General features: G+C 43.1%; 3 protein-coding genes across 3 annotated transcripts; 2 read left to right on the top strand and 1 right to left on the bottom strand.

Annotated features, from left to right (window-relative positions):
* The first annotated feature begins 543 nt into the window (after positions 1-543).
* On the top strand, positions 544-1557 carry sprn2 (shadow of prion protein 2). The gene has a single exon (XM_035607464.1). The coding sequence runs from the start codon at positions 1076-1078 to the stop codon at positions 1532-1534; it is 459 nt and encodes a 152-aa protein (XP_035463357.1). The 5' UTR covers positions 544-1075; the 3' UTR covers positions 1535-1557.
* A 769-nt stretch (positions 1558-2326) lies between these two features.
* prnpb (prion protein b) lies at positions 2327-8375 on the bottom strand. Its single transcript, XM_035607451.2, has 3 exons — positions 8240-8375; positions 6507-6678; positions 2327-5940 (listed from the first exon to the last, which is right to left on the bottom strand). The coding sequence occupies exon 3, from the start codon at positions 5934-5936 to the stop codon at positions 4533-4535; it is 1404 nt and encodes a 467-aa protein (XP_035463344.2). The 5' UTR covers positions 5937-5940; positions 6507-6678; positions 8240-8375; the 3' UTR covers positions 2327-4532.
* LOC118284613 (protein phosphatase PTC7 homolog) lies at positions 7053-14940 on the top strand. Its single transcript, XM_035607453.2, has 6 exons — positions 7053-7606; positions 9186-9365; positions 10374-10572; positions 11805-11928; positions 12026-12155; positions 12389-14940. The coding sequence occupies exons 1-6, from the start codon at positions 7405-7407 to the stop codon at positions 12445-12447; spliced, it is 894 nt and encodes a 297-aa protein (XP_035463346.1). The 5' UTR covers positions 7053-7404; the 3' UTR covers positions 12448-14940.
* Positions 14941-15177: the final 237 nt, after the last annotated feature.

The raw sequence follows: 15177 nt of genomic DNA, 5'->3' as shown, positions 1-15177 counted from the left end.
TTGCTGAATAATGAGAGAAAACTAGGTGTCACAACTGTATGCGAAGTGCCACCATCATCAAAAATCATTGAGCCTCTATTGTATTATCAATCATGAGCCAATGGTAATGCGGGGTTTTGTTTGGGGAGGAGCTGCGCTGACTCTGTTGAGAGGATGTTGGGTATGGAAATTATAATGAAAAGCAACACACTGTAAGTGTTGTGATTTGAAAAGGGACTGCCGCTCCAGCATCACAACCTCTCAGTGTTACAGCTCACACAGGTAAGTATAAATGTTTAACTAATTTTCCTTGCATTTTCATGTTATTAACAGCAAAACATTTGTTACATTATATCAATCAATCAGTTCTATTAAACACCTTTTACCTGTTAGACCTAAGCTTTATGAATGATTTTATTTTCAAATGAAATACAATGATGTATATAGTACATTCATTTAGCACATGTTTTTGTCCAAAGCGACTTACAATAAGTGCATTCAACCATGAAGATGTTACCAAAAAGTGCAAGAATCAAGAGAGTACATAAACATTTATCAAATAGGCAAAAACAGCTTCAAGTGCTCATTTCAGATTTTTTATTTGTATTATTATTTTTTTTATAAATTCAGGGAGTAAGGTGCGGTCAGAACAGGTGAGTTTACAGTCATGCTGATATCATTGTAGATAATTTATGATGCTCATCAGAGCCAGCAAAACAAATGCATTATGAAAAGGACAAACATGCATCACACACACACACACACACCCACACACACACACACACACACACACACACAATGCCCAGCTAATCCCAGTGTTGACTCTTGGATCATGTGGATCATTCTGGATGTCTGTTGTGTCTGTGGCAGTGGTGAGCATGTGACCCTGGGTGTGCTGTGAGCAAAATTAAAAGCTTTAATGCCGGTTTGACTGACAGCCAACAGACTTTAGTAACTCCCCTTACTCTGGCTCTCAATACAGTGTGGGAATAAAAAGAGAGCAACATCATTCTAATACTATCAGCTTGTTACTGTTGGTTTTGCCCTCACTTGTTAATCAATACATGTCGGTCTGTTTCTGCAGGGATCTACAGTGATGGCTGTCCAGCAGAAGCTTCTCTCACTATGGGTGTGGCTGTTGCTCATTGCAGCACTGTGCCCAGTACAGTACGTTTACAGTAAGCGTGGCGGTAGCTCCAAGGGTCGAGGAAAAGGTGATGGTGACAAAGAGCCTCCCTCCCAAGGCCGAGGCCTCTCCAAGCAGGGCCTGAAGTTGGTGGGAGCAGCAGCAGCCGGTATAGTGGGAGGCACAGGCACTGGGTTCGGGCTGGGGTTCCTCGGAAAGTCGAAGCATGGTTCTGGGAAGCATCACAGCCATAAGACGGTTTCTGAGCAAGATCAACGGCATTACCACAACGAAGGCAAAGGGCATCAGAACCAGTCTCTGTGGAGAGCCTTCGTCAACACGGCCGCCCCGACCCACGCGACCAACATCTTTTTCACTTTTCGACATGTGGTGTCTTTCCTTCTAGCAGCCTGGATCAGAGACATTTGATCCAAACTCCGATCACTGGGATGACTCATCAAATCAAATCAAATAAAACATTTGATAAGCTATCCTTCATGTCCTGTCCTTTTTGGTCAATATGGGAAGATTATGTAATTTAATAATGCATCTGGGACTTCTCAGGGAACCTCAGGGGAGGAAACATCCTGCCTTTAAAAATGCACATGCGGTGGTTATTTTACCAGATGCTTCCAGAATGTTTACAGATTAACTCATGTCTGAATACTTTAAAGGAAACAGTAATACATTGAAGTGCCTTTAAGACAGCATGTTTTGATCATAGGGCTACGACGAATGATTTTCATTATCAATTTATCTTCTAATTATTTACTCAGTTGGTAAAAAAAAAGTGAATAACCTATTTTTTTTGTTCAAAACCCCCAAATATTCAATTTACTTACTCTTAAATCATGGAAAAGCAGCCAGCTGTCAAATGTTTGTCATTTTGACTTGAAAAATGACTTCAAACTATTATTTTTTAATTAATTAAATCATTGCCACTATAGTTTTTACTTTTGTATCATTCTACAAAATATATCAAACTGCTCAATACATGAGTAAAATATCAAGCATTGCTCAACATGTCAAATTAAAAGTTTCCTGATCCAGAGACTAGACAGGATTTAAAGTATTAAAGACGGATGAGAAAAGAACTGCAAGTATCTAAAAATTGTGTTCTATACTTTGATGTAATAACAAATATATTTAATTATTTTACAGATGCTAAATTCATGTATGTGACAGTGTTTGTAAAAATATATTATTTAGGCGGAGACACCATTATTTTGTTAATTTTTTATTGAACACATAAACATTCATGACAATCTTAAATCATATCAGTCTTAAAATTAGATGAGTGTGTTTAAAGTTGTCAAAACCAGAAAATACACAAAGACGTCTACACTCCTGGTGCGAGCTCTGCAATGCAGTTACAAAAGATCCAGTCCTACAGGGAAATAAGTGCACTTTACAGACATTCTACCACACAGACGTGATCCCGATGACAAATTGGTTCTTTCAAATCGGCTAAAATCATTTAGCCAGAATGAACAAAAGTAAAATGGAGACATCGCGTGGAGATAACAAAAACAATTAACTGGGAGATTAAAGAATAGAAGAAATATGAAGAAGAATTTGCTCGGTAAGAACAAAAATAATTATAATCATCAAAATAACAGGGTCCTTATGGTCACTTCCAGATATACAGTTAGCTTTGCAAGACTTTTGACAGCACCACACTTGACTCTTTATTTTGGCTTTACATATAGGTGTATATATAGGTGTGTACACACTAGATATTGTGTAAACATTCCAAGACTTTTGTTGAATACACTCTGTCCAAACAGCAGACTCAAATGAACAGTAACAGCGGGAAAGGAAGAATTGAAATAGCAGGATAACGAAAACCAGCTGTAATAATAAAAGAATCACAAACATAAAGACATAAACTACCACAAAAAACAAGTAAATCACTATACACAACTGTCAAAAAGGAGAGCACATTTCCAAAGCTATATACTGGAGAGAGAGGATAGGGTTTGGGGATTTTGACAAAAAAATGTACAGACCCACCAGCATCTAACCTATGACTCTGAGCGACAGAGGGGCAATAAGAGGAAGATGCAGACATGCACTGACCAGCTCAGGCCTGGAAAGCCTATAAAGTTTCAGCGTCTCAGGAAACTTAAGCGTATGCCTGGAAACATGAACATGAAGCCAAGGTTGGCAGAAGGAGGAAAGCTCCTAACAAAGACACCAATATTCATGTACGATGTAGTGGTGAAGCAACACCTCTCTGTAGCTCCCAGTGCTTCTAGGAAATTTGACGTCAGTGCCAGTGCCTCTAGTTCCCCAGTTAATATTTTCCGACTGGACTTGAAGAAACCGTGTGCGATGGGTAAGCTTACAGTACGGACATACAGCAGAGTTAGTGAATTGTTGTGGACCTCCTCTCTTCGACAACACAATCAACTCACTGCACAGAGCAAAAGCATCAGGCTGAACTGTCCACAGATGCACCAACTGTTCTTAACAGCAGGCAGAAAAGACACTCCTTTTCTCAAAAACTATTAGATGCAATCTAGGAGGAAGTAGAACTTGTTATTAAACTAAGGATGTCTTATTGTTTGGATTTATTTCAAACTATTGTTTAAGTGTTAACTTGTGATTTTTTAAAATTTTTTAATAAGAAAATCCTTAGTGGTGAGGAAAAGATAACCTCCAACATCTCCCAGTATAATTCAATGATTTTTACACATTTTTTTGCCAAACCATACTTGTCTCTTACATTGTTCTTGCTGCAGAATTCAAATTTAAGTATTGATCAATGATAAAATTGATCAATTATTTATCTTTAAGTGCTGAAACACACTAACAGTTCCGCCCATTATGCTGATATTTGTATGCATTCAAATTTAATAGCCGGACCCTGACTTGTACTTTTTTTTTTTTTAAATCTAATGATAATTGAAATGTTAGTCTATTTAATTGTCCATTACTGATGAGGGGATGGTTATATAATCTGTACATATAAAAAACTCTTAGTCACATTCCTATTTTACACAGTAGCAGATACATTTATTGTCATAATAAATTGTCACTAAATCATTAACTTAAATACCCTGAATCTGTTTTCTATGCTTTGAGTGCTCAGTGCTAAATAAGAGAGGTGCAAAATGAATTAAAACTGGCAGAAAAAAATAAGTGCATTTCATATAACACAAAATTGGTCATCTAAAAAAAGATTTTAAATGGACTGCTGCCTCTTAAAGTGTACTTACTCTGTTACCATATACGCATAAATGTCTTGTTAGTACCTTTTGTTAGTCTGCAGCGATACAAGATGGTTGACTAAATATGACTCAAAGAGCTTCAACAGTATACAGCTATAGTTTATGATGTGGACATTAGTACAAAGTAGACGTGCAAGTATATTGGGGGAAGTAGAAACCCATTTGGGGTACGGTGAAAGGAAGGCGTATTGTTCTCACTGGAGAAGGAGCATGCTGGACAGAAGCATGCAGAGGGAGGTGAAAAGCTGAATCAAGCCATAGCTCACAGGGCTGCTGTTATTCGGCTGGAATTGTTGCTCGGCTTTTCGTTCCTCCAGAAAGCGCTCAGAATAAACCATGTACTCCTCTACACAGCGCCGGGACTTTATTTGCTCAATGAGTGCAGGGTATCCGATCTCCTCAATGCTGACGGTGTCATTATCCTCATCACCTCCACTCTTAAGAGTGGCGGTGCTGCCACCCTGATCTTTCAGAACGCCAGTCCTATTCATACATTGACCCATGAAGGTCTCATAAGACAGAGCCCGTGGCGGAAGCTTGTAGACATAATCACGGCCATAGTCTTTTTCATCTGTGGAGCGGGAACCATAACGGCGGTACATGTAGTTGTTGTAGTAGGACTCCTCTTCAGGGTTGCGGAAACCGAAATGTGGACGAGGGAAGCGCCCTAGTCCATATCCAACGGCCATTCCAGCCACGGCGCCAACACCTGCTGCCATCATGGCTTTTTTGGCGAAACCGGTTGACTTTGGCTGGTATCCCATGCCCTGCACAGAACGGGAGAATGGAGAGCCGCCCATCCCATAGCCACCCTGTCCATAGCTTCCTCCACCAAAGCGGGGACTGAGGATCTTATTGTTTGGGTTCCAGTTAGGATAACCACCAGGGTACCCCCCCCCTGGGTAACCCCCCCCTGGATGACCACCAGGGTAACCCGCTGGATTTCCACCAGCACCCCAACCCTGCCCTGTATTACCCCCTCTGACTGGGTAGCCTCCTGCAGCTGGGTAGCCTCCTGCAGCTGGGTAGCCTCCTGCAGCTGGATACTGATTTGGATAATTCCTCCCTGGATTCTGGTTTGGATAACCACCTCCTGCTGGGTAGCCTCCTGCAGCTGGATACTGATTTGGGTTGTTTCTTCCTGGATACTGGTTCGGATAACCACCTGCAGCTGGGTAGCCACCTGCTGCTGGATACCCTCCAGCTGCTGGGTATCCACCGGCAGCAGGATAGCCGCCAGCAGGGTTTTGGTTTGGATAACCTCCCGGATTGACTCTGCCAGGATATTGGTTGGGGTTACTACCAGCTCCTGGATAACTTGCAGGGTTCTGTCTGGGATATCCTCCTGGATTGGTGTTGCCTGTTCCAGGATGAGGGTAACTTCCACCGGCAGGGTAAGGATTAGGGTTGCGATTGGGATTCTGCGGCTGTCGTGGCTGAGAGCTAGGCTTGGATTGTGTCCCACCCCTGTTGCTGGTAGATGAGGTTTTCTTGCTGCTGCTGCTGCTACTTCCTCTTTTAGCCCATGTAAATTCGGTGTTCAGGAGAAACACAATAAGAAGGGACAAAACAGCGGCCTCGCACAACCTCCCCATCATGGCCCTATAGATAAAAGTGTTCCAAGGTAATCATTATGAAAAAAATACAACATTATAAAAACAAACATTGCTTTTCATGACATTTTCTTCAGCGTTGTTCCACAAGCATGACATGCAAAATAGGCTGGCGTTACTCGTTCATAATATAATGACCAACATGAGCTATAATGGAATACTATATACCACATTGTATTTTTTCTGTCGTCCATATAAAACTAAACAGTCTAATTCAATCCTTCAGTTTAGTTTCACAGATAAGCAGACGGGGCACTCTCACCATTATTATATCATCATTTGGTTCATCCCAAAAAGAAATACATTGATTAAATCCACATGCCAGCCATAACCACTAGAATTGAATGATTAAAAAAACTGTTATTGTAGCTTCAAAGCAACGAATTACAAGCGTTACATCATTATCATCCAGCCTCTTCGATTAGTGAAACATAATCGTTAAATTGTAGGTGTGATGAGCGCCATGTGTGCCGCCTTGTTCTCTCATCTGGCCCAACAAACAAAGACTTGCTTGTTGAGCCAGTAAATATAATTCAATTTACGGTTATTTCTTACCGTGAATTGATGGTCTGTCTGTGTGCTGCGATGGTGCTGCGTTGTTGTGCCCTCCGTCCTTCCGCTGCTCCGTTATAGGATCGGGCTCGGGGTGGGTCTGACTAGATGGGGTGCGCTCGTTTTGTAGCACAGCGGGCACTCTGGCCGGAAGTAGACTTGGGGACACTCTTTGCTGTTTCGACACACCAATAAAACGCAATCATAAAATATATAAAGGTGTAATATGTAAACTGTTTTAAACGACTTCAAATGTGTTGTATGATTTGGTATTAGTTTACTTACATTACATTAATTAAAAATACATGACTGCTGTGGGCCCCACTCGGGGGTTAGTGTACCACAATATATGTGGGCTAAATGTTGCCAACGACAGCTCGGTCTGTCCGTCACATCCCCGTGTATAAAACAAGCGCACATCCGAAGCCTGCGCAGTACAGCGGGCCCGGGCTCTCTGCGGGTCTGGGATCAGCAGGCCTGGTCTGTCTGAGGGCCGCGCTGTGATTGGATAATGTCTATCGGCCGTGACGTAAAGCTTGTAAACTGCAAAGCACCCGTATGTACTCGCCGCTCTCACCAGTCCGGGTGGAATCATGTCGGGACGGAGCGAGCTCAGCGGAGTTACTGCGTTTATCATGAACGACACGCCGGAGACCTAGTCAGCCGGGGACGGACGGAGGCGTTTCATGCGACGTTAGAGCGACTGACTGCGGGGCCGCGTTTGTTTTTGTTTTTCACGGAAGTGGGCTGGTCTGTGTCGCATGGACGGATAGAGACAGACTACCGGGGCTTGACACGAAGAAGTAGCCTAGAAGGCAGGCGGCCGGCCCGGGGGGCAGGGGCAGTGGGGGGTTCAGTGTGTGCGGGGCTCAAATTGAGACGGGGCCGCTTCTAGCCGGGGATGTTATCCGTACTGTCGTATGGCAGACTGGTAGCCAGGGCTGTCCTGGGCGGACTCTCTCAGACGGACGGTCGGGACTACAGCCTGATCACCGCCAGCTATGGCTTCGGCAAAGACTTTCGCAAGGGGATCCTGAAGAAAGGGATGTGCTACGGGGACGACGCCTGCTTCGTGGCGCGGCACAAGACTGCGGATGTTCTGGGTAAGAGCCCCCCATCGGCCCACCACACCACACCACACCGCACCGCACCACACCACACCACTGTTAACCGGCTTGCGGTTGCGTGTCGCACGCCCTCTGTGATCGGGTGACCTTCAGTGAGCTAGCCTGCACGTGTGCCGACCCCTCGGATGAAAACACGTCCCCCCCCCCCGCTCCAGACAGAGGCTCAACTTCCCCCCACTCCTCTACAGCCGTTTAGGGGTCAAAGCAGGCCAGACGCGCACGTCACCTTTGAATCACATCTCCAACCGTGCCCATTTAACGCATGCTCTTTGACATTACGGGGCCTTTTGGGTTTCTTTGGGGCAGAGAACGCCGAATGACCTTTCACCTAGATCGGCTCAAGCCGCAGCACGCGCGGCGACCACGCGACACATTGAACACACGTAACGGGGAGTTCTGCATGTCCCCCCCCCCCCCCCCTGTCCGTCGGTCGGGGCCGAGAACAGACCCGATCGCAGCCCCGCGGACTGAAAACGACAATGTCTCGCAAAGGTCAGAATGGTCGAGCGTGGAGGCAGCCATGTTGCTCGTACCCGCATCGCTTTGTCCTCGCCGCGCAGCTGATGTGAAGGTAAACACTGCGAAATGATCGACAGGAATAACAAGTACCTATTTATTTGTCCTTCTCGCAATGTGTCTGCACGTTGTCGCTGGACCTGTCGCATCAAAGGACGACGACGCTCCTCGGGGCGTCACGTGTTCACTGGAACAGTAACAACGTGGTGCAGGTGAAGTCTGTGGTGGTCGATCAATGCAGATTTGTTCACGTTGGTAAAGAACGGTGGCTTTTAAATGGAGCCCTGGCCCTTTGCTCTGCAGCTCAGAGAAAGATTTCTGGAGATTCCCCAGATTGTGTTTTCACTTTTCTTTTTGAGATGGGACTTTTAGACCTTTAAGAGAAAATGCTTGACTTTGTTTCGGAGCCTCCTCCTCACAGAGCATGGGAACGATATCTGTGAACAGTGGCGATGCTCTGATGTTCGGCCTGTGTGTGAAGTACGGAGAGCCAAATAGAAGGAACAGCTTAGAGTATAGTATTATAATTGTGAGCATTGTCTCCTTGTTATACTTATTAGACTCTCCAGAAATTCCCATTTCCCACAAGTCACACAAATGTCTTTGTTTTTGGATGTGCAGAGCTGCGTCTTACTTCAAGGACTGTTTGCTCTTGAGCTTGATGTGATGCACTTTAGCTGACATCCAGTCAAAGCGTCCACTATCATCCTGGGACTTTGTGACCTCTTTAGCCAGCTAGTTTGATTAATCTCCTATTCAATTTTTTTCTTGCACCGTCCAGTTTGTCTTGTTCTTGTGAACATTTTTGTGTCAGCTGTGTCAGGGGATCAAGGGATTGCACAAACAGGTTTGATTAATAATTGAACCATGAATCTGAAATTCTTTCAGTTTCATTGCTAGTCACATGTATTTACAAACACCCCCCCCCCCACACACACATATATATTTATACTCTGTTTCACTGACTAATTGATTCAAATAATTTCTGCTAAGTTTCAGCATACATATACGATCATTTTGTTCATTTTTTGTCTATCAGGTGTAGCAGATGGCGTAGGCGGTTGGCGCGACTATGGCGTTGACCCTTCTCAGTTCTCCGCCACCTTAATGAGAACCTGTGAGCGACTGGTGAAGGAGGGACGCTTCACGCCCACTTACCCAGTGGGCATCCTGACCTCTGGCTACTATGAACTTCTGCAGAACAAAGTTCCCCTGCTGGGTGAGTACACAACGGTGACACATCGTGGTGTACAGACGGTCCGCATTGTAGTGAGTCACGCCTCTTTTGTGAACAGCAACCCTTTGAGAAATAAATAACACGACTACTGGATGAATCAGCCAAGAGGGGACGTTTGCATGGCACTTTTTTCCACTAAAAAATATTACGGATGGGAGTGTTGTTGTTTTGTTTTTTTACATTTGTCTAGGCACAGAACTACATCAAGTTAGTATTTTGTGTGGTATTCATATATTTAGTAACGTGGGTACTATATCATAGATTTATAGGCTATAACTTGCATCCTCCTGCGTGATGTATTACCCATGAGGTAACCTTCTAACCAACTTGACTGGGCTGTGTTTTTGTTATGCCAGCAATTGAAAGTTGAGACTCAGTGACCTTATGGGGCTCAACAATTTTCCTTTTGCGTTGGGTGAACATTTTGCCTCATACCAGAGGCCTCCAAAAAGGTCAGGAGCGCGTCTGTAATGGACACTGTTGGAGGGGCTGAACCGATTTAAAAATGCTTGGCCGTATCAAACGTGACCAAGGTCACATTTCTCCTGAAACGCAGTATCTCTGACCCTCAGCCAGGGCAGACGCCAAGTGTTAACCTCCTCCCCTTGTCACTATGTTTATCAAATGGCCTACTTTTATTTTTGGGGAGCGGTGGCACGGTCTGGGTTTAACCTTCCATGCTCAAGGTTATTAGGACTGTTGGCTGCAGTCTCTGGGGATTTGAGACAAGCAATGAATGTTTGTGTTGCTGTTCTTTTCCCTTTTCTCTCACCTACTCACGATGGAAGCTTCACATTCACAAGGAAAGTGCAAACATAGACAGTGATATACTGGTTGGACAGCATTCTACCCCTCTTGACACATCCAACCTCTGCTTTTCTTTTTCTTTTTTCATATCTGTCCAAACTAGAAATGTTTGAATTTCCATTGTGGTGCCAGGGTGTCCTCAAATTGACATACATTTCTCCTCCACTCTCCTCTTGTTCGCAGGGAGCAGCACAGCCTGTATTGTGGTTCTTGATCGACGGAGTCACCGGCTCCACACGTGTAACCTTGGTGATTCAGGCTTCCTGGTTGTTCGGGGAGGAGAGGTGGTCCATCGCTCGGACGAGCAGCAGCACTATTTTAACACACCCTTCCAGCTGTCCATCGCTCCTCCTGGCTCCGAAGGGGTGGTGCTCAGTGACAGGTCAGTAACTCACGGTCGGGTACGCCATTGCAAGTCACATGAGAGGAATTCAGAGAACAGAAATGAAATGTAGCTACAGAAGGAAGTGTTTGAAGAACAAACAAGTGTGAGCTGTTCTGCGTAACACCCCACAGTGTGTGAAGGTGTACACACGCTTGCTGCCAAAGGCGCTGTATCTACCATAAACATGCCATCATAGCTTTCATCTCGGCTTAATAAAATGCAGCGTTCAACAACACATGTACATTTGTGTGCACAAGAACATATAACTATCAGGAAATGTAAGCATTTGGGGAGTGTATAGTTTGAGTTAGAAATGGCAGTGTGATTTGCATGCTTGTCACGTCATCTTGTTTTTACTGGTGTGAGAACATCATGTTCTTTAAGCACACCATTATAAGTTACTGTTATTCTCCAAGCAATGTGTTGTGGGTGATGACAGTTGTTGGTACTGATGGTGCAGTGACACACACAAGGGGAAGACAAAGATAGAGAGGACGTATTGTTTTGTACTTTCCTTGTTTTTCTGTCAGCTTCTTTGAAACGTGTAGATTATGTGCATTTCCTTCATGCATCCTGACCTGTGTGAATACGTATATTCCACACAGGCTGGGTGATTCTACTGTGTGGCAGCAATACAAGTCCCTATTTATACATGTTATCTTTGAGAAATGCGTTTCTTGCTGCCTTCAGACAACTACCTCGACAAAATATGCATTAGCACTACCTAGAATGTTATTACAGAGCATCTCACATTACAGACTTGCCAGGCTACACCAGATAGGTGTCACAATTTTGATTCTTACAATAGAAGACTTATTAACAAGGGATAAATCTTTTGTAATCCATTTAGAGCCTTCTCAAGGCCCCCCCTCTAATCTTATTCCTCTGGTGTGAGATAAAGTTCAACTAGTAAACTTCTGTGTTATGTCACCTTAAAATAAAGGCCCTCCAGACCAAGGAAGATGTTTATGTGTCCTTTGAAATAAAACTCTAGTCTTGGTTTAGGCACCAGCAAGCAAGAGCGGGCCGCTCTGTGTCTTTTAAGGACACACAGTGAGCTGTCAGATTAAACACCAATGCCGTGTCCACCGTTAAGTTTGGCAGTCCTGCTTAATTCTGGCCTGCGTAATTCCATACTGGAAACTGTTGACCACAGCTCACGCGTCACATGCTGGTTTCACTTGTGACTGAATTTGATCCCCCCCCCCCCCCCCCCCCTTTTCCTCTAGTCCTGAAGCAGCCGATAGCTCCTCCTTCGACGTGCAGCTTGGTGACATCATCCTCACGGCAAGCGACGGCCTCTTTGACAACATGCCGGACTACATGATTCTACAGGAGCTGAAAAAACTCAAGGTAGCCCCTCTGAGACTATACAAGTATAATATTCACATTATATATGTGTAGAATCACATTTCAATGTTGTTGTTTTTTTTGTATTTTCCTCATTCAGACTACCAACTATGACAGCATCCTGCAGACTGCACAGAGCATTGCAAAGCAAGCTCATGACCTTGCATACGACCCAAACTATATGTCTCCTTTTGCACAGTTTGCCTGTGACAATGGTCTGAATGTAAGAGGTGAGTAAACTCTGCTCGGATGCTGCGTCTTTGTTTCGTAAACACTATGTTTAACACAGCACGTATATTTCAGATGTTTTTAAAAGCTGTAAGACCAGAATTCCCAGTGTTTGGTTTGGTACTACACATGTTTTAAGTAGATATGTTATTATAAAAGTCATCATACATAGCAATAGGAATGTATTTGTTTTTAAGTCTTTTTGAGTCTTCACGCCGTTTGTCTTTTTCTGCAGGAGGGAAGCCAGATGATATCACGGTGCTGCTGTCTATTGTGGCTGAATATACAGACTAAAAGTGTGTGTACAGTCCTCAGGGAGGGGGGGGGGCTGATCCCTGCTTCCCATCTGCCTGAGTCTTCCACCTACGGCCCAAAATGCACTGTGTCCGTTGGGCCAATCGGAGAGGCCCACCAACACGACACACTCCTTGCTGCAGGACTGACGTCCACACGTGTAACATTTTGTTTTCTTCTTCTGTTTTGTTTTTTGGTGCTCGAGCGGTTAAGAAGAAGCAGGCAGCTAGGACATTCTCATGTTGATCATGATGCAGGAGGAGCCCAGTACAATGGGTTGAGGAACGATGTCTCATTGTGTGGCATCAACACAATAGCTTGGACTAACTAGGGGTTTTAATATCTGGTAACCCGTGACTAAAAAGTGATATTATAAGAGGAGTAAGCCATGGTTTTGGATTGTTAAAGAGTTGTGACTAATCTGTCTGTTGTTCTCGTTGTGAGTCAGCTCCATGTTGTAGACGTTTCTGAACAAACCATACAGATGGACTGAGGAGGCTGATGTTGGGAGCAGAGGGGTCCTAATGGAGAATGAAATCTAAGAGATGGTTTTGGGGAATGTTTTAACCACGTAAGAGTAATTTGGTCAGATAAAAAAAACTAGAGAGAAACAGTAAAACCTTTTTGAGCTCAAATGCGAAGGTTTATCGGGTTTGGTCTCCTGTCTGACGGATCTGTCAGCACGCACATCCGGATGAGTTGTAAATATTTCTGTGTTTTCAGGGCTACGTTCTGGCCATGTCTGTTGTTTTTGCTTTCGTTTGTTAAAGCAAAATGATTTGGTTACTGTTGTGGAAGAGGTACACATGCATTCATAAATGTATATTTTCTTGTATAGATGTTAATCTTGAAGTGATCTTTATCAATCCTACACTTCCACTTGCTGAAATGAACAAGAATATATTTGCTGAGATTGATTTGCTACAGTTGTGTGGTAGGAAGGATGTTTTTTAAAAAAAAATGTAAGTGTGTATGTGTGTGGTATAGATGTGAGGGGTCGTTGTTGGAATATTTGTTGTATTCAATGTTAATATTTGTTATCTCACAAAGCTAAAACTAGCATCTGGGAATGCTTACAATTGCAATGATAGGTCAGGCATGAATTTAAAAGAAAATATTTTTTTATATTATTTAGTTTTAAAAAGTAAAAGTTTGAAGTGTCTGCTGAGTGTCTATGAAGTTTGTGTGATGGATGACAAAGATCCACCAATCTTAAAGAGTGAGTGTGTGAGTGAGATGTTTTTATTTCTCCGATTCCTTATTTCCCTCCACATTTTGTTTTTAGCTGCTTCTCTTTTGTTATTCAGATGTCTGTATATGACTTGACGAAGTTTTTGTGTGTGCGTGTGTGTATGTTTTCATCCAATTACAATTATTATAGTCTGTCGGTTTGTCTAACAGTTTCCCCGATTGGTTTGGACATTGTCTTTTGAAAGTAGTTGCACCAAAGACACATTTTCTTTGTGTTTGTCATTATGCTTTGTTGTTATGAACATCATACTGCAATACTGTAAATTCCTCATGGTCTTAGTCTCGTGTGATGGCAAGAAGTGTGGGTGGAAATGTTCAGAGGGTAATTAGAATACCTTTTCTATGCCGAAGTTTGTTTGAGAATAAAGGTTGTATCATATTTTGGGATTTAAGTTATGTGTGTTGTTATCTCGATCAAAGTATTCGACAGGTTCATAAACCAAAGAAGGAAAGCCATATATAAATGCATGATTAGGGCACTGCTCTGTATGCTCTGCTGTGAAGAAAACATTCTGATGGTGGAGACCACAATTTTCACTGTGTTGTTCTTTTAATCGTCGTGGTAGAAATTCTCGAAGTCGCTGCCATAGTTGAATCCACTGGTTCTGCATGTGTCTTGCATTAGAAATCAGGATGCTGCAAACAATCCATATATGTGATGGTTCAGCAGTGCAACAAATGACCACATTTGACATAAACTCATATTTATCGTGTTGAAAATGATCTGTCCTATTCTGTCTGCTCCGTGTTTTTTCCGTCTTAGCTGTTGGCACTGTTTTCACACTTGTATTTACTTTAAAGATAGCGGTACATTTGACAAAGAGATGTAACCTATATGCAGAAGGAGGGGTGGTGACGTGGGTTATGGTGCTGTGAAGTTAAAAAGGTGTGTGTGTGTGTGTGTGTGTGAGTGAGAGAGAGAGCGCGAGTACAGTTTCAGCCTTAACAAATAGCTTGACCTGTAATCAAGAGGCCTTCCCTGTCATTGCAAGCTTGTGTCTCGTCTCCCCCTCGTTGCCCCGTGTTTGATGTTAATGAAGTCTGCCCCGTTTGTAACCTCCTATAAAGTCTCTCTAAACGGTGCTTCTGCAGTCTGTATGGTGTGAACATCCTTTCTCCAGCAAGCAATGTCCGTGCATGTGAAAGACAGTGTATATAGTGTAACAATGCAGGTCTAATTTGTGTAAATATGTTTCAAAATATGTACAATATTTAAATAAAGAATCTAGTATTTATACTAAATTTTGTGTGTTAATGATTCCGTTCCATGTTTCATCTTCAGAAGCAGATGTTCAATCAATGCTCGTTCACGACAGCAAAATGTCTTGTATTTCATGAACTATGTGTTTTTCATGTAAAAAAAAATCATTCTGAAAAGTGACTACAGATGGCGGAATTAAAAGAATATAATCCCCGCTGGATTTGTAACTAATTCAGCTCATTATTTTTGCGGAATCATTTCTAATTCTCTATTTAAAT

This window comes from Scophthalmus maximus, chromosome 20 (assembly GCF_022379125.1).
Source record: "Scophthalmus maximus strain ysfricsl-2021 chromosome 20, ASM2237912v1, whole genome shotgun sequence".
NCBI classification, from domain to species: Eukaryota; Metazoa; Chordata; class Actinopteri; order Pleuronectiformes; family Scophthalmidae; genus Scophthalmus; species Scophthalmus maximus.
This window is presented reverse-complemented; position numbering and strand designations above follow the sequence as displayed.